This window comes from Opisthocomus hoazin, chromosome 7, assembly GCF_030867145.1.
Source record: "Opisthocomus hoazin isolate bOpiHoa1 chromosome 7, bOpiHoa1.hap1, whole genome shotgun sequence".
In the NCBI taxonomy this organism is placed as follows: domain Eukaryota; kingdom Metazoa; phylum Chordata; class Aves; order Opisthocomiformes; family Opisthocomidae; genus Opisthocomus; species Opisthocomus hoazin.
This window is the reverse complement of record NC_134420.1, coordinates 17,558,143-17,576,627: the sequence shown is the minus strand read 5'-3', so window position 1 is coordinate 17,576,627 and position 18,485 is coordinate 17,558,143. Positions and strand designations below refer to the sequence as shown.

The window sequence follows — 18,485 nt, the reverse complement described above, 5'->3', positions numbered from 1 at the left end:
CTGTGTTGACACAGTGGGGCTATGTGTTGGAACCGATGTTTCTGTGGTCATTGTGGTACTTCTTAGAGTTGTCGTGGAGGTGCTGGCCGTGCTAGTGTGTGAGTGGGACACTGTTGGTGTGGGTGTGGTTGTGGTGGTTGTGCCTTCTGATGGAGGGGGAGAGGTCCTGGTGGTGCTGCCCCTGCTGATGTTTGTGATGATGGTTGTGCCTTGTGTTGTCCTGGTGGTGCCTTGTGTTAACCGGGTGGTGCCAGCGGTTGTTGTCGTTATTGATGGTGGGAAAGTGGAGGCAGTAGTGGGCGATGTTGGTTCCTGTGTTGCCACACTGGTGGTGTGTTTTGGAGGAGATGTGGCTGTGGTGGTAGTGGTGCTTCCTGCAGTGGTCCTTGAGGTGCTGGCAGTGCTAGAGTGTGTGTTTGGGACTGTTGGTCTGGATGTGATTATGCCTGCTGTTGGAGGCGTAGAGGTCCTCGTGGTGCCGATCTTACTGGTGATCGTGATGATGGTTGTGCCTTGTGTTGTTGGGGCAGTTGTAGTGGGGACAACTGTGGTGCCAGCGATGGTTGTCGTTGTTGATGGCGGGGTGGTGGAGGCATTAGTGGGTGATGTTGAAGGCTTTGTTGACACAGTGGGGCTATTTGTTGGAACCGATGTTTCTGTGGTCATTGGGGTACTTCTTGCAGTTGTCGTGGAGGTGCTGGCAGTGCTAGTGTGTGAGTGGGACACTGTTGGCGTGGGAGTGGTTGTGGTGATTGTGCCATCTGATGGAGGGGGAGAGGTCCTGGTGGTGCTGCCCCTGCTGGTGTTCGTGATGATATTTGTGCCTTGTGTTGTCCGGGTGGTGCCTTGTGTTAAGCGGGTGGTGCCAGCGGTTGTTGTTATTGATGGTGAGAAAGTGGAGGCAGTAGTGGGCGATGTTGGTTCCTGTGTTGCCACACTGGTGGTGTGTTTTGGAGGAGCTGTGGCTGTGGTGGTAGTGGTGCTTCCTGCAGTGGTCCTGGAAGTGCTGGCAGTGCTAGTGGCTGAGTAGGACACTGTTGGTGTGGGTGTGGTTGTGGTGGTTGTGCCTTCTGTTGGAGGCGTAGAGGTCCTGGTGGTGTGGGTCTTGCTGGTGGTCGTGATGATGGTTGTGCCTTGTGTTGTTGGGGCAGTGGTAGTGGGGACAATCGTGGTGCCAGCGGAGGTTGTCGTTGTTGATGGTGGGGTGTTGGAGGCAGTAGTGGGTGATGCTGAAGGCTGTGTTGACACAGTGGGGCTATGTGTTGGAACCGATGTTTTTGTGGTCATTGTGGTGCTTTCTGCAGTTGTCGTGGAGGTGCTGGCAGTGCTAGTGTGTGAGTGGGACACTGTTGGTGTGGGTGTGGTTGTGGTGGTTGTGCCTTCTGATGGAGGGGGAGAGGTCCTGGTGGTGCTGCCCCTGCTGGTGTTTGTGATGATGGTTGTGCCTTGTGTTGTCCGGGTGGTGCCTTGTGTTAACCGGGTGGTGCCAGCGGTTGTTGTCGTTATTGATGGTGGGAAAGTGGAGGCAGTAGTGGGCGATGTTGGTTCCTGTGTTGCCACACTGGTGGTGTGTTTTGGAGGAGATGTGGCTGTGGTGGTAGTGGTGCTTCCTGCAGTGGTCCTGGAAGTGCTGGCAGTGCTAGTGGCTGAGTAGGACACTGTTGGTGTGGGTGTGGTTGTGGTGGTTGTGCCTTCTGTTGGAGGCGTAGAGGTCCTGGTGGTGTGCGTCTTGCTGGTGGTCGAGATGATGGTTGTGCCTTGTGTTGTTGGGGCAGTGGTAGTGGGGACAATCGTGGTGCCAGCGGAGGTTGTCGTTGTTGATGGTGGGGTGGTGGAAGCAGTAGTGGGTGATGCTGAAGGCTGTGTTGACACAGTGGGGCTATGTGTTGGAACCGATGTTTCTGTGGTCATTGTGGTGCTTTCTGCAGTTGTCGTGGAGGTGCTGGCAGTGCTAGTGTGTGAGTGGGACACTGTTGGTGTGGGTGTGGTTGTGGTGGTTGTGCCTTCTGATGGAGGGGGAGAGGTCCTGGTGGTGCTGCCCCTGCTGGTGTTTGTGATGATGGTTGTGCCTTGTGTTGTCCGGGTGGTGCCTTGTGTTAACCGGGTGGTGCCAGCGGTTGTTGTCGTTATTGATGGTGGGAAAGTGGAGGCAGTAGTGGGCGATGTTGGTTCCTGTGTTGCCACACTGGTGGTGTGTTTTGGAGGAGCTGTGGCTGTGGTGGTAGTGGTGCTTCCTGCAGTGGTCCTGGAAGTGCTGGCAGTGCTAGTGGCTGAGTAGTACACTGTTGGTGTGGGTGTGGTTGTGGTGGTTGTGCCTTCTGTTGGAGGCGTAGAGGTCCTGGTGGTGTGGGTCTTGCTGGTGGTCGAGATGATGGTTGTGCCTTGTGTTGTTGGGGCAGTGGTAGTGGGGACAATCGTGGTGCCAGCGGAGGTTGTCGTTGTTGATGGTGGGGTGGTGGAAGCAGTAGTGGGTGATGCTGAAGGCTGTGTTGACACAGTGGGGCTATGTGTTGGAACCGATGTTTCTGTGGTCATTGTGGTGCTTTCTGCAGTTGTCGTGGAGGTGCTGGCAGTGCTAGTGTGTGAGTGGGACACTGTTGGTGTGGGTGTGGTTGTGGTGGTTGTGCCTTCTGATGGAGGGGGAGAGGTCCTGGTGGTGCTGCCCCTGCTGGTGTTTGTGATGATGGTTGTGCCTTGTGTTGTCCGGGTGGTGCCTTGTGTTAACCGGGTGGTGCCAGCGGTTGTTGTCGTTATTGATGGTGGGAAAGTGGAGGCAGTAGTGGGCGATGTTGGTTCCTGTGTTGCCACACTGGTGGTGTGTTTTGGAGGAGATGTGGCTGTGGTGGTAGTGGTGCTTCCTGCAGTGGTCCTGGAAGTGCTGGCAGTGCTAGTGGCTGAGTAGTACACTGTTGGTGTGGGTGTGGTTGTGGTGGTTGTGCCTTCTGTTGGAGGCGTAGAGGTCCTGGTGGTGTGGGTCTTGCTGGTGGTCGAGATGATGGTTGTGCCTTGTGTTGTTGGGGCAGTGGTAGTGGGGACAACCGTGGTGCCAACAGTGGTTGTCGTTGTTGATGATGGGGTGGTGGAGGCAGTAGTGGGTGATGCTGAAGGCTGTGTTGACACAGTGGGGCTATGTGCTGGAACCGATGTTTCTGTGGTCATTGTGGTGCTTTCTGCAGTTGTCGTGGAGGTGCTGGCAGTGCTAGTGTGTGAGTGGGACACTGTTGGTGTGGGTGTGGTTGTGGTGGTTGTTCCTTCTGTTGGAGGCGTAGAGGTCCTGGTGGTGTCGGTCTTGCTGGTGGTCGTGATGATGGTTGTGCCTTGTGTTGTTGGGGCAGTGGTAGTGGGGACAATCGTGGTGCCAGCGGTGGTTGTTGTTGTTGATGGTGGGGTGGTGGAGGCAGTAGTGGGTGATGCTGAAGGCTGTGTTGACACAGTGGGGCTATGTGTTGGAACCGATGTTTCTGTGGTCATTGTGGTACTTCTTAGAGTTGTCGTGGAGGTGCTGGCAGTGCTAGTGTGTGAGTGGGACACTGTTGGTGTGGGTGTGGTTGTGGTGGTTGTGCCTTCTGATGGAGGGGGAGAGGTCCTGGTGGTGCTGCCCCTGCTGGTGTTTGTGATGATGGTTGTGCCTTGTGTTGTCTGGGTGGTGCCTTGTGTTAACCGGGTGGTGCCAGCGGTTGTTGTCGTTATTGATGGTGGGAAAGTGGAGGCAGTAGTGGGCGATGTTGGTTCCTGTGTTGCCACACTGGTGGTGTGTTTTGGAGGAGATGTGGCTGTGGTGGTAGTGGTGCTTCCTGCAGTGGTCCTTGAGGTGCTGGCAGTGCTAGAGTGTGTGTTTGGGACTGTTGGTCTGGATGTGATTATGCCTGCTGTTGGAGGCGTAGAGGTCCTCGTGGTGCCGATCTTACTGGTGATCGTGATGATGGTTGTGCCTTGTGTTGTTGGGGCAGTTGTAGTGGGGACAACTGTGGTGCCAGCGATGGTTGTCGTTGTTGATGGCGGGGTGGTGGAGGCATTAGTGGGTGATGTTGAAGGCTTTGTTGACACAGTGGGGCTATTTGTTGGAACCGATGTTTCTGTGGTCATTGGGGTACTTCTTGCAGTTGTCATGGAGGTGCTGGCAGTGCTAGTGTGTGAGTGGGACACTGTTGGCGTGGGAGTGGTTGTGGTGATTGTGCCATCTGATGGAGGGGGAGAGGTCCTGGTGGTGCTGCCCCTGCTGGTGTTCGTGATGATGTTTGTGCCTTGTGTTGTCCGGGTGGTGCTTTGTGTTAAGCGGGTGGTGCCAGCGGTTGTTGTTATTGATGGTGGGAAAGTGGAGGCAGTAGTGGGCGATGTTGGTTCCTGTGTTGCCACACTGGTGGTGTGTTTTGGAGGAGCTGTGGCTGTGGTGGTAGTGGTGCTTCCTGTAGTGGTCCTGGAAGTGCTGGCAGTGCTAGTGGCTGAGTAGGACACTGTTGGTGTGGGTGTGGTTGTGGTGGTTGTTCCTTTTGTTGGAGGCGTAGAGGTCCTGGTGGTGTGGGTCTTGCTGGTGGTCGTGATGATGGTTGTGCCTTGTGTTGTTGGGGCAGTGGTAGTGGGGACAATCGTGGTGCCAGCGGTGGTTGTCGTTGTTGATGGTGGGGTGGTGGAGGCAGTAGTGGGTGATGCTGAAGGCTGTGTTGACACAGTGGGGCTATGTGTTGGAACCGATGTTTTTGTGGTCATTGTGGTGCTTTCTGCAGTTGTCGTGGAGGTGCTGGCAGTGCTAGTGTGTGAGTGGGACACTGTTGGTGTGGGTGTGGTTGTGGTGGTTGTTCCTTCTGTTGGAGGCGTAGAGGTCCTTGTGGTGTGGGTCTTGCTGGTGGTCGTGATGATGGTTGTGCCTTGTGTTGTTGGGGCAGTGGTAGTGGGGACAATCGTGGTGCCAGCGGTGGTTGTCGTTGTTGATGGTGGGGTGGTGGAGGCAGTAGTGGGTGATGCTGAAGGCTGTGTTGACACAGTGGGGCTATGTGTTGGAACCGATGTTTCTGTGGTTATTGTGGTGCTTTCTGCAGTTGTCGTGGAGGTGCTGGCAGTGCTAGTGTGTGAGTGGGACACTGTTGGTGTGGGTGTGGTTGTGGTGGTTGTGCCTTCTGATGGAGGGGGAGAGGTCCTGGTGGTGCTGCCCCTGCTGGTGTTTGTGATGATGGTTGTGCCTTGTGTTGTCCGGGTGGTGCCTTGTGTTAACCGGGTGGTGCCAGCGGTTGTTGTCGTTATTGATGGTGGGAAAGTGGAGGCAGTAGTGGGCGATGTTGGTTCCTGTGTTGCCACACTGGTGGTGTGTTTTGGAGGAGATGTGGCTGTGGTGGTAGTGGTGCTTCCTGCAGTGGTCCTGGAAGTGCTGGCTGTGCTAGTGGCTGAGTAGGACACTGTTGGTGTGGGTGTGGTTGTGGTGGTTGTGCCTTCTGTTGGAGGCGTAGAGGTCCTGGTGGTGTGGGTCTTGCTGGTGGTCGAGATGATGGTTGTGCCTTGTGTTGTTGGGGCAGTGGTAGTGGGGACAACCGTGGTGCCAACAGTGGTTGTCGTTGTTGATGGTGGGGTGATGGAGGCAGTAGTGGGTGATGCTGAAGGCTGTGTTGACACAGTGGGGCTATGTGCTGGAACCGATGTTTCTGTGGTCATTGTGGTGCTTTCTGCAGTTGTCGTGGAGGTGCTGGCAGTGCTAGTGTGTGAGTGGGACACTGTTGGTGTGGGTGTGGTTGTGGTGGTTGTGCCTTCTGATGGAGGGGGAGAGGTCCTGGTGGTGCTGGCCCTGCTGGTGGTCGTGATGATGGTTGTGCCTTGTGTTGTCCTGGTGGTGCCTTGTGTTAACCGGGTGGTGGCAGCAGTGGTTGTCATTGTTGATGGTGGGGTGGTGGAGGCAGTAGTGGGTGATGTTGGAGGCTGTGTTGCCACACTGTCGGTGTATGTTGGAGCAGATGTGTCCCTGGTCATTGTGGTGCTTCCAGCAGTGGTCCTTGAGGTGCTGGCAGTGCTAGAATGTGTGTTTGGGACTGTTGGTCTGGATGTGATTATGCCTGCTGTTGGAGGTGTAGAGGTCCTGGTGGTGCCGATCTTACTGGTGATCGTGATGATGATTGTGCCTTGTGTTGGCTGGGTGGTGCCTTCTGTTAACCGGGTGGTGCCAGAGGTGGTTGTTGTCGTTGACGGTGGGATTGTGGAGGCTGTAGTGGGTAATGTTGGATGCTGTGTTGTCACAGTGAGGGTGTGTGTTGGAGCAGATGTGGCTGTGGTCATTGTGGTGCTTCTGGATGACGTGGGCACGGTTGGTGTGTGTGTGGTTGTGGTGGTTGTGCCTTCTGTTGAAGGAGGAGAGTTCTTTGTGGTGCCAGTCTTACTGGTGGTCGTGATGATGGTAGTGCCTTGTGTTGACAGGGCAGTGGTAGTGTGGACAACCGTGGTGCCAGCGGTGGTTGTTGTTGTTGATGGTGGGGTGGTGGAGGCAGTAGTGGCTGATGTTGGAGGCTGTGTTGCCACACTGGTGGTGTGTGCTGGATAGGCTGTGGTGGAGGAGCCTGTAGTGTTTCCTGCTGATGGTGGTGTCGTCTGGCACTGTTGACTATCACAGCAGAGCACCTTGATCTCGTAGTCGAAGCACATTGGGTATTTTGCGATTTGATCCTTATTTCTGCACACAAAACCAGTGTCAAGGCTGCACTCAAATTTCTGTTCCAGTATGGCCACAATCTTGTCAGAATAGTCTATAGCACGACACCTTATGTCTTGTGGATTGTCGCACAGTGCATACCCTGCAGCCCGGATTTTTTCAAATGTCTCTGTGTCCCCATTTTCACTACCAGGGCTGGGGGAATCCAAGTCAAACCACTGTGTCCAGGAACAGCGCTGCTGGCAGCTGTTTGTGGTGTTGGAGGTGGTGGCAGTGCTACTTGCTGAGGTGGGCAGTGTTGGTGTGGGTGTAGTTGTGGTGGTTGTGCCTTCTGTTGGGGGAGGAGAGGTCTTTATGGTGCTGGCCCTGCTGGTGGTCGTGAGGATGGTTCTGCCTTGTGTTGTTGGGGCAGTGGCACTGGGGATAACCATGGTGCCAATGGCGGTTCTAGTTGCTGATGGTGAGATGGTGGAGGCAGTAGTGGGTGATGTTGAAGGCTGTGTTGACACAGTGGGGCTATGTGTTGGAACCGATGTTTCTGTGGTCATTTTGGTGCTTTCTGCTGTTGTCGTGGAGGTGCTGGCTGTGCTAGTGTGTGAGTGTGACACTGTTGGTGTGGGTGTGGTTGTGGTGGTTGTGCCTTCTGATGGAGGGGGAGACGTCCCGGTGCTGGTGGCCCTGGTGATGGTTGCGATGGTGGTTGTGCCTTGTATTGGTTTTGTGGTGCCAGCAGTGGTTGTCATTACTGATGGTGGGATGGTGGAGGCAGTAGTGGGTGATGTTGGAGACTGTGTTGCCACAGTGGAGTTGTGTGTTGGAGCATATGTGACAGTGGTCACTGTGGTGCTTCCTGCAGTGGTCCTGGAGGTGCTGGCAGTGCTAGTGGGTGAGGTGGGCACTGTTGGTGTGGGTGTGGTTGTGGTGATTGTGTCTTCTCTTGGAGGGGTAGAAGTCTCTGTGTTGCTGGTCCTGCTGGTGTTTATGAAAATTGTCGTGCCTTGTGTTGGCGGGGCAGTGGTAGTGGAGATCACCATGGTGCCAGCGGTGGTTGTCATTGTTGATGGTGGGATGGTGGAGGCAGTAGTGGGTGATGTTGGAGGTTGTGTTGCCACACTGCGGGTATGTGGTGGAGGAGATGTGGCTGTGGTGGTTGTGGTTCTTCTTGCGGTGGTCCTGGAGGTGCTGGCAGTGGTGCTCGCTGAGGTGGTCACTGTTGGCATGGGTGTGGTTGTGGTGTTTTTTCCTTGTGTTGGAGGGGCAGTGGTCTTGGTGGTGCTGTCCCAGCTGGTGGTTGTGACGATGGTTGTGACTTTTGTTGGTGGGGTAGTGGTACTGGGAATATCCGTGGTGCTAGCGATGGTATTTGTTGTTGATGGTAGGATGGTGTAGGCAGTAGTGGATGATGTTGGAATTTGGGTTGCTGTTGTGATTGTTTGTGCTAGAGCTGATGTGGTCTTGTATCCTGTTGTTGAGATTTGTGATGTCTTTGCTGTAGCTGAAGTTGCAGTCAGTGGTGTGGTGCTTTCTGTATCTTTCGGTGGTGTTGTGGATACTTCAGTTTTTTGCGGTACAGTTTCTTTTTTGACAGTTGTTTTTGTCTTCGTCTGTAACGTAAATTGTGTTGGTTTTACAGTACTAATTGTTGTGAATTCTTTTGTGGTGATTGGTGTTGTAGTTTGTATCTTTGAACATGGTATGTAGCTGCAGCATAATATTCTGATTTCATAATTATAGCACAGCATAGATTGTTGGTCTTTGTTATTGCATATTAATCCTCTGCTTTGACTGCATTGTACCGTTTGGTTAAGACTGGATATTTCAGTTTCTGGGTGTTCTTTGGCTCTGCATTGAACACCATCTGCATTTTTGCACACACTGTATCCTTTATCTCTGAGATTTTCAAATGTTTCATAATCTCCACTGTCCGTTTTGTTTTCAGGCTGTGTGCAGTCATACCATTCTGACCATGCACACACACTCTTCACACATACAGTTGGCACTGGTGTTGCGGTTGTCATTTCTGTAATTAAAAAGGAGGAAATGTAAGTCTTGTCTGTTCTTATTAAAGAAAGTGCCAGGAAAAAACTATTCATGTTCCATAGATTTTAATGTTGTATGTGTTAGTATGGTATTTTAATTTTAATGAACTTGTTTTGGCAGTCTTAATTTCATTTCTAAGATGGCTTTTGATCTCATGCCTGTATTCTTTTTTCTAGTGGTACTTTATATGAGATTTATTTAAAAGTTGTAGTTAAATGTAGCTAATATGATATCCTTTGTGTGGAATGTCAATATCTAGAATAATGTGATCTCACGATTGCTATGGTATAAGTAAGAGGAGGGTTTAGTCTCTTTACTATTATCTCTGTCCTTAAACTTAACTGCATAGCCATGCAGGCTTTAAAATATTTTTACAGGTTAATTACTTTTCTACTTATTTTAATATTATAACATGTAATATATTAATAAATACAAAAGATAAAATAGATATTTAACAGATATGTATTTTATGTATAATACATTATAATATAGAATACGCACGTACAATATATATGAAATATACAATCTAATAAGTATTTTCTATTTATTTTAGTAAGATTTCTTTGCATACTCTTAGCATTATGAAGATAGCCATGTGGAATTTATATCACTTTCTTCATATGAATTTTACTTAATAGAAGACTTAGAGTTGAATATTTAGTTCTTGCTGTAGCATTGTATAATTTTGTGGAAATATTTCTCGCAATTTCTCACAATTACATGTTCAGTATAATGAATTAACTGCAGGAATAATGTAGAAGTGTACTTCAGCAGTAGAAGGAAACTGTTGATTTGGTTATCAAATACAATTAGGAAAGGTTCCAAAGAAAGGTTTTAAATAATTTGAGCATTCTGTCAAAGCAGATATCTTATCTTTAGTTTGCACCCATATAGTAAATAATTTTTAAAATGGCAGTAATTGTCTTTTGTGTTTTCAGAAGTTGGTTTAGAACCACGAAGTTTTGTTTGCAAGGATATGAGGAGATTCTCCAGGGTGCAATGATTAATAAGCTCTATTATTTTTTTCCCCTTGAAAAACCATGGTGAAACAGTGGAGACTGAGTTTGTCAGAAATGCTGTACTCACTTCTACGTCCTTGATTATCATTATCTTTGCCAACTGAAGCTGCCAGATGGATTGGTGGCTCCAGCAGAAGTCGACAGTTTCAAGTGAAATGATATGCCATTAACTGATGAAAGAACTCTCCCTTTCAGGCAATTTGCTGTCCCTTTCTGAGATTTTTCTGTAATTTGAAAGAGTATTCATGCATACCTGAATCAGTAGTTGTGGGCTGACTTGTAGAAAATGTAAATGGTATTGTTGTTGTTAATACGTCACATTTAAAGATATTTCTGTTTATTGTTCCATTGACGTCGCATGTTGCACTGAAACACCATCCAGTTCCATCTGTGGTATTGTAGATGAGTTCACCGTATTTATAGCTGTTCCCTTCATAAATGCAGTGGCATGCTATAATGCAGAAGAAATTCATTGTCAAGCATCTGTGAAATGATAATATCCAGTATTTCTTTTTTTTAATAATTCTTCTTAGCTGTCTTACCTTTATCATCAAACTTGCACTGTAAACCTTCTGATGTGCATTCACTGAAATAAAAAACATAAAAACCCCATATATTTTTGGATTATGAGGTAATTTTATTAGTCATCTTTCTGCCAGATGCGAACATCAAAAGACAGGACACTTTGTGTTTGTTCCTTGAGTGTCCAGTTCATGTTGGCTTGTTTTTTGCCATTGTTTTCCAAAATCTTTCTTTATATTAAACCCAAACTTATAAACAGAAGTTAAGCTAAATATTATGTAAAGCTACATACAGAAGTCTTAAAAAACACTTTTCTTCTTTCCTCCTTGTCACTTTCCTTGCACCTGCAATGTTTTTGTACTAAAAGGCAGGCTAATAAGGGAAAGAGTCTAAATACTACAAGCAGTACAAGAATGTAATAAAATCCGTAGAAGTACACCCCTATTAGATATCTGTGCTCCTAGAACAATATTTTTCCTGCCACAGGAATGGAAAATAGAGAAAGCCTGGTCATAAAGGACATACTTTTCCTGTTGTATCTTTATGCTGAGGATTTACAACATAATCAGGAACAGATTCAACAGAACATAAAGTTATGTAAGAACTTCTTTCTACTAATGTAGTAAGAAAACTGGCATCAGATAGTAAGGCAATCCTTCTACACAGGCAGCAGAAACTAGTCCTGTCATGTAACAGGAACATGCAATTTCCCACTGCTGTTTTGATTGTTTTTGTTTGTACATGATTAGGCTGGTATGTTAAGTCTTACCATAAATTACATTCATCCCGTCTATATATCTTTCCATCTTCATTATCATAACAGTCGCAGAGACTGACGCACTTCATCTGATCCTCATGAAAATACGGCTTGTCTGGTGGGCAGTTAGGGTAGCAGCCTGAAGGAAGGAGAAGTGCATATAGAAGGCAGAAAAAGAATGAGATACAGCCAGCAAAAGTTTTATTTGTGCATAATGCGTTCGCAGGTCTTGTTTTTAATAGTCATTATTTTTACTACTTATTTTTTTCCAGTAATTCTAGGAAGTAATGCAGAGTACTAGCATCAGCAGATCCCGCCCACAAGGACTTAGTCCTTGGGAAGTTTTTAACTCCAGTTTCCATACTTTGACTCCTTTCATGTGGATGCAATGATGTTGAAGAGAATTGAATGGTGCAAATGCAGCTGGTGAGGGAAATACACTCCATTAAAGACCATTAAAAACATAATAAAATGTACCCACTTAAAGGTACTTGTAGCTCTTTTTACCTTCTAAACCCGGCAAGTTATGGAGGCATTTTCCACTTGGGTTCCTACAGGTCTTCATACAGGCGGCTCCACAAGGCTTATAGTGCCACGCACATTCCCCTTGTTGATTATAGTAATCACAAAACAGTGCTAAGGAGAAAAAGAAATTTGGACATGATCAGAAAAAAATAAAAGCAGTTTTTTTGACTCAGGTCTGTTTATCATATCCCTGCAATGCTGCTTGAACAGTCTTGAAAACTGTGAATGAGAACGTGAAATTGTGTGACCGTCTAAACAGCTTAGTGTGAAAAGTCTACGCAGCGAGATTATAATGCACATACTTAAGATACCCAGTATGTGTTCAAGGACAGGACATCAGCCAAGCACTGTATATTTAACCACACTCTCAGAAGAAGTGTTTATGACATAAAACTCACGACAGATTGATGGTGTTCTCCAGGCTATGCAGACACCAGCTTCACTACATGCTTGAGCATAGGCAGCTACTGCTGTACAAAAGCAATCACAGTCTCCTCCAGTGTCACATGCGCAAGCATCTGTCACACATGCTTGGTAATATTTTGCAGGTTCAACCTGTTATGAAAAAGAAATGTAATACTGTACATCCTACCTTCTAAATTCTTTCTTAGCTTTGCTATGGTAATCTTCTTAAAATTGTAATATCTCAGAAGAAAAGCCAACATCAGTAATTTCTTTTTCTTTTCTTTATATACACTGTTAAACACCAGAGGTGATGCCAGATGATACATCCAAATCACATACTGACAGATTCTTAGACACCCAGACTTGTGTCCTAGTAGAAGATTAGATTCATGTTCCCAAGCAACATTAGGCAACTGCCCTTGAAAATGAAGGTCTCTGCCAGTGGAAAGAACTGAGGTAAGAGCACAAGTTACCTGCATTGTTTGGTATGTACTTAGTGTCAGATAAAGGCTATGCTGATAGTTTGTTGCTATGTTATTATTTCATTGAGCTTGTGTTCTGTACATGGTATATGAGAATTTTTAGTTGTCACACTAAAAGAAAATTATTATTCATTTGTAATAGGTCAAGATTTTCTATGAACTAAATGTCCTTTTATTTCTTACAGATAGGGACTATATAGGGATGCGAAAAATAACAAGAAGGGCTTCTCTACAGGTATGTCAGCCGCAAAAAGATGGTCAAAGAAAGCGTACCCCCACTCATGAGCGAGACCGGCAAACTGGTAACAGCAGATGAGGAGAAAGCTGAGGTACTCAACAACTTTTTTGCCTCAGTCTTCATTGGCAACCTCTCTCCTCACCCCTCCCAAGTCGATGGATGGCATGAAGGAGACCAGGAGGGTAAAATCCCTCCAGCTGTAAGTGAAGACCAGGTTTGGGACCTCCTGAAGAACCTAAACGTACAGAAGTCCATGGGACCTGATGAGATGCATCCCAGAGTCCTGAGGGAACTGGCTGAAGTAGTTGCCAAGCCACTCTCCATGATATTTGAAAAGTCATGGCAGTCAGGGGAAGTCCCCATTGACTGGAAAAAGGGAAACATCGTGCCCCTTTTCAAAAAGGGTAGAAAGGAAGACCCTGGGAACTACCGACCTGTCAGCCTCACCTCTGTGCCTGGGAAGATCATGGAACAGATCCTCCTAGAAGCTATGCTAAGGCACATGGAGGCCAGGGAGGTGATTCGAGACAGCCAGCATGGCTTCACCAAGGGCAAGTCCTGCCTCACCAACCTAGTGGCTTTCTATGATGGTGTAACAACAAGGGTGGACAAGGGAAAACCAATGGACGTCATCTATCTGGATTTTTGTAAAGCCTTTGACACGGTCCCCCACAACATCCTTCTCTCTAAATTGGGGAGCCATGCATTTGATGGGTGGACCGTTCGGTGGATAAAGAATTGGTTGGATGGTCGCAGCCAAAGGGTAGTGGTCAATGGCTCAGTGTCCGGATGGAGACCAGTGACGAGTGGAGTCCCTCAGGGGTCCGTACTGGGACCAGTGCTGTTCAATATATTTATCAATGACATGGACAGTGACATCGAGTGTACCCTCAGCAAGTTTGCAGATGACACCAAGCTGAGTGGTACGGTTGAGACACCAGAAGGACGGGATGCCATCCAGAGGAACCTGGACAAGCTGGAGAGGTGGGCCTGTGTGAACCTCATGAGGTTCAACAAGGCCAAGTGCAAGGTCCTACACCTCGGTCGGGGTAATCCCCAGTATCAATACAGGCTGGGGGATGAAAGGATCGAGAGCAGCTCTGCTGAGAGGGACTTGGGGGTACTGATAGACGAAAGGCTGGACATGAGCCGGCAATGTGCGCTGGCAGCCCAGAGGGCCAACCGTGTCCTGGGCTGCATCAAAAGAAGGGTGGCCAGCAGGTCGAGAGAGGTGATTCTGCCCCTCTACTCTGCTCTGGTGAGACCTCACCTGGAGTACTGCGTTCAGCTCTGGAGCCCTCAGCACAAGAAGGACATGGAACTGTTGGAGCGGGTCCAAAGGAGGGCTACAAAAATGATCCGAGGGCTGGAGCACCTCTCCTATGAGGACAGGCTGAGAGAGTTGGGCTTGTTCAGCCTGGAGAAGAGAAGGCTAAGGGGAGACCTGATTGCAGCCTTTCAGTACTTAAAGGGAGCCTATAGGAAAGATGGGGACAATCTTTTTAGTAGAGACAACAGTGACAGGACAAGGGGTAATGGTTTTAAACTAAAACAGAGTAGGTTTAGGCTGGATATAAGGAAGAAATTCTTTACAATGAGGGTTGTGAAACACTGGAACGGGTTGCCCAGAGAGGTAGTGGAGGCCCCATCCCTGGAAACATTCAAGACCAGGTTGGACAGGGCTCTGAGCAACCTGATCTAGTTAGCGGTGTCCCTGCTCGCTGCGGGGAGGTTGGATTAGATGACCTCTAGGGGTCCCTTCCGACCCAAAACTTTCTATGATTCTATGATTCTATAAATCTGTCCCATTGGAGGGGATTCAGATGGAAGTTTTCCTGACATAATTCAAAGTGAAACATGCTATTAAATAAGGTACGCATGTTAAATGTGTGAGGATAGCAGCTTCAATAACACACCGACCTAAGTCTTTACACAGTAAACCTCTGCCCTGGTAATACCTGAGAGTGACAGGCAGCAAAGATGTTGCTGTTGATGATGCTGCACTTCTTCTCTGACCAGGACTTTCGATAAGGGTTGGTGGAACATGGGTCCTTTATGCTGTTAGCATCAGGACACGTAGAGGATACTTTCCAGCTGTTTCCAAACTCTAGAACATTTTCTACCACAGACTGACTCCTTGTAGTAAAGTCATTGATGCCGTTGCCATCATAATTTCCACAGAGGCCACAGATCTGGCCCTGCAAAAGGAAGTAAATAAAAAAATAATGGACGTCAGAAAACTTGAAAGAACACCTGAGACTGAAAGAATACTTGAAATTCAGGTCTTATCATGGTATCATTCTATTCTAACATTCCTGACCATCTTCATTCTTTGTTTCTTCAGCAACAGAACACGACCACTAAGGCTGGAAGGACACTGCGGCTGACATTTCCTCTTTTAAAACTGAACAATAAAACCTTCTTTGTTATTGCAACCTTCTGTCTTTGAGGTATGTCTTTAACAAGGAAAAGAGGACTCACAGTTAGCTGACTAAGCTTTTCATTTAAGCCTTGTTATATAAAATAAGATGTACACATAAAAAATAGCCTTAGAAAGGTGTCATAAATACTACCAGTCCAGCCACATAGTCTACTCATTGAGTCTTTACTGTTGTGACTGCTTACAGCTATAAAAAGAAATGACATTTTCCTTGTACATCCAGAAATATCCCTTGCTCTAAATTTATGGATCTCTAAAACAGTGATAGGCTACAATAGATGCTATGCTTGCTCTATGAATCTAAGGTGCATACTTTCCATATTACTACTACTTTCTTAAAGTGCCAGTGGGTGAGGCAGCAAAACAACCTATGATACTGAAATAAATTTGTATATCTGGTTCTAAATTACAATTAATTTGTATACCTATTTGAAATGTCACTGTGGTATACAATAAGATAGCAAATTCCTCATTTACTACAGTTTTTAGTGCTTCTATGTCATAAACTAGAAGAAGAAGTGCAACAACACAAATACATTTTCCTTATCGCCTGTGTAGATATATGCTTGAAAAAGACATGGTAGCATTTTATAAGAGGCTTTCACTCATAATATTTCACTTCCTTGTTCTTGAAGCATGATAATTTGATTCGTGTGTCAATCAGAGCTGGAATAATGGATTACTTTCAAGATCAAGACCTTTACTAAGGTTATGTGGGTAATTTTAAGAAAGTCAAGTCCAAAGAAGCTGTTTGCCAAATGTTCTGTCTGTCAGGACAAACGGGCACTGAAAGCTGCCTTCAGAGCTCAGAGCAGAAGCAGGATGATGACATGGCTTCCTGAGGGATCAGAGGAATGAAAGCAACTTGGGATGTCCTGCAGGAATGCTAGAGACATCACCTGTTTCAGATCTTGACAGGGTCTCAACAAAATTCACACCCAGTCCAAATCTGGACTGTAAATGGCCATGTAACTGCTAGTTTCGCACCTTAAAAGCAGGGCTGAGCTTGATGAAGATGCTGGTTTTCTTGTCCCATATGAGGATCAGTCCACTTGTGGTCTCAATCACCAAGTACACACCCATATAGCGGACTGTGTATGGCACCTCATCATTTTGTCCTCTCTTCACAACACTGACATGCTCCTCACCAAGTATCAGTTCATAGCTCTGAAACAGGAGGAGAAGGTGTTTAAAAATTAACTCAGTAGTTGCAGCTCTGCTCTTAAACATGTTTTCCTGCTCTTAACAGTACTACAAATAGTTTATATAATGAAAACAAATAATCCAAATACGATAAATCAAAACTATATAGTTCAAATCTCAGGTTCCTGGAACTATTGTAAAAAGGTATTTTAAAAGGCATAGGTCAAAAAAGAGTGTTTTGGTAGTCATGGAGGAACCACAATGCACAGAATAAAATAACCTTCTGACATGATAGGTTGAATTTCTGCTAAGGACAGTCTTCCTGTAGATCTGTAGTTTGCCCAAGAGTGGTATAAGATAGGGTGGGATATGGAAGATAGAAAGCTGGGAAGCTTTACAAAATGTTTCACTTGAGTCTGATTTAAGCTTAATTTACATGTTGATTTGCTCTTTAAAATATTTTTCCAAATTCCTTGAAGCAATGTATATCAAGTCTTCTCCTAAGCCCTAAACAGATACATAATAAAAATGGTCTGTGTGCAAAACCTTCTTACCTCTAAGAAAACTTTGATAGATTTTGAGCAAGTTGTCCCAGTGTTGCCACAGGGAATATTTTCAGTGATAACCCTGAAGGTCCCATTGGCCGTGCCACTCTTCCCGCAGTGGTCCTGGGTAGAGAATAACATTTAAAAATATACTATTTTTGAGAACACAATCAAGGTTACGTCTCATTTGCTGTTGCTAATTATCTGTACCTGGATTAGTGTGTATTCACAGTTTCCATTGAAGCTAAACGTTTTGTCATCAAAGGTATTATAATGACCATCTCCATAAACAGCACAGGTGCCCAGACATTGATCTTCGGTGCATTCCCACTTCCTATTCTTGCATACACTAGAAATGACAAGAAAACATTTTAATAATACAGCAACTCATCGTTTTGTGTAGATGTATCCCAGTAACTCAGTATTTGTCTGGCGGCAACTCTTCCCTGGTTAATGTTGTATTGATTCTGGAGTTAAAATAATCTTTTATATTTTTCATATGAAGAATTAAAGCAAAGTTCTATTCTGCTACTCTGAATGCATTAACTGCAAAATAGGATAATACTTCATGAACACTGTAGTCCCAAAGATTTGCTCCCACTCTATGCTTTGGCCATCTGCCTACATCAGACGGAAACCTGTTTGTACTGTTTAATCCAAACCTAAAAGATCCATCAGCTGATGAAATGTGCAATCCAAATCTTTCCTCACTGCTGTACTATTAAAGATCTTTGGAAAGGCAAGTGATAGAACTGGAGTGCTACTTCTGAGGAAATATTTACCATGTGTTACAGTCAACATTGATCTTTTCCCCGGGCTGATACATGGCTTCATTGTGAATACAAGGACAGTCCTCTTCAGGGATACAACCACCATTCTCATCTAACACAAGCCCAGCTGGGCACACGCAGCCAGATATGCATTGCGTGCTATACTGGAAAAGTCAAGAGGAAGATACAATTTCAGCATGAAATAATCACAATAGGAAAAGGAAGATTAAACTCTCATAAAACATCTTATATGGTCTTATTGCTGTCCAGCTTAAATGGGAGAGGACTGCAAAGTACTTACGGGACAATGGAACAAAAAGGAAGTTATTAGCCATTGATTCAATAGAATATAAACCTGTTCAAGATAAGTGTTTAATGTATACCAATCCTGATTACACTGTTGGAATCTGTGAAATTCAAAATACATTAATCTTAAGTCTTTCTCTGTGTTAGCTGAAGAAGCCTTACACTTTGTAGTGGGTGATTTGTGATTGAATGGAACTTTAAAAAGAAAATAAATAATGTATTTTTCAGTTTGGTTGAGTTACATTGAAATCTGTTTATCTCATATGGTATTTATTCATGAAATGGCATGTGGCTACCATGCACTTAGGTGGAGTAATATAATTAGATGTGCAAGAAGTTCACCATTGCATCATGGTATGGGAAACAATGATTTCTCCTCATCAGTTAATAGCCAGTAATTTTCTGCTTAAGAAGTAAAATGTGTGGCAGATCCCTAGATACTTTCACTACTAGTTACAGTTACCTGCAGTAGCTGAAGAAAGGTAGATGCTAATCTTATGGATTAAATTGGATGTTACTTTATTGTATTTTGGTCTAAGGGTCCCATTGTTCATGCTTCAAAACACAGTTTTAGGCTTTTGCTACAAGCACAAATTATATGCTTTGTAGATTTGAAGCAGATCAGCTAGATCAATTAATTTAGCACTAAGAGCACAGACAAAACC

General features: G+C 46.0%; 1 protein-coding gene across 1 annotated transcript in view; it reads right to left on the bottom strand.

The window, feature by feature from the left end:
• Positions 1-6,737: 6,737 nt before the first annotated feature.
• The window catches only part of LOC104338186 (mucin-5AC), a 49,473-nt gene continuing 37,725 nt past the window's right edge, over positions 6,738-18,485 (bottom strand). Inside the window, exons 20-31 of the mRNA XM_075427124.1 lie at positions 17,527-17,678; positions 16,955-17,093; positions 16,754-16,867; positions 16,044-16,223; positions 14,575-14,814; positions 11,890-12,046; positions 11,474-11,602; positions 10,979-11,105; positions 10,230-10,273; positions 9,941-10,138; positions 7,660-8,648; positions 6,738-6,959 (exon numbers count right to left, since the gene is read on the bottom strand). Of these exons, the coding sequence (XP_075283239.1) occupies positions 6,738-6,959; positions 7,660-8,648; positions 9,941-10,138; positions 10,230-10,273; positions 10,979-11,105; positions 11,474-11,602; positions 11,890-12,046; positions 14,575-14,814; positions 16,044-16,223; positions 16,754-16,867; positions 16,955-17,093; positions 17,527-17,678 (2,691 nt within the window). The remainder of the gene's footprint in view (positions 6,960-7,659; positions 8,649-9,940; positions 10,139-10,229; positions 10,274-10,978; positions 11,106-11,473; positions 11,603-11,889; positions 12,047-14,574; positions 14,815-16,043; positions 16,224-16,753; positions 16,868-16,954; positions 17,094-17,526; positions 17,679-18,485) is intronic.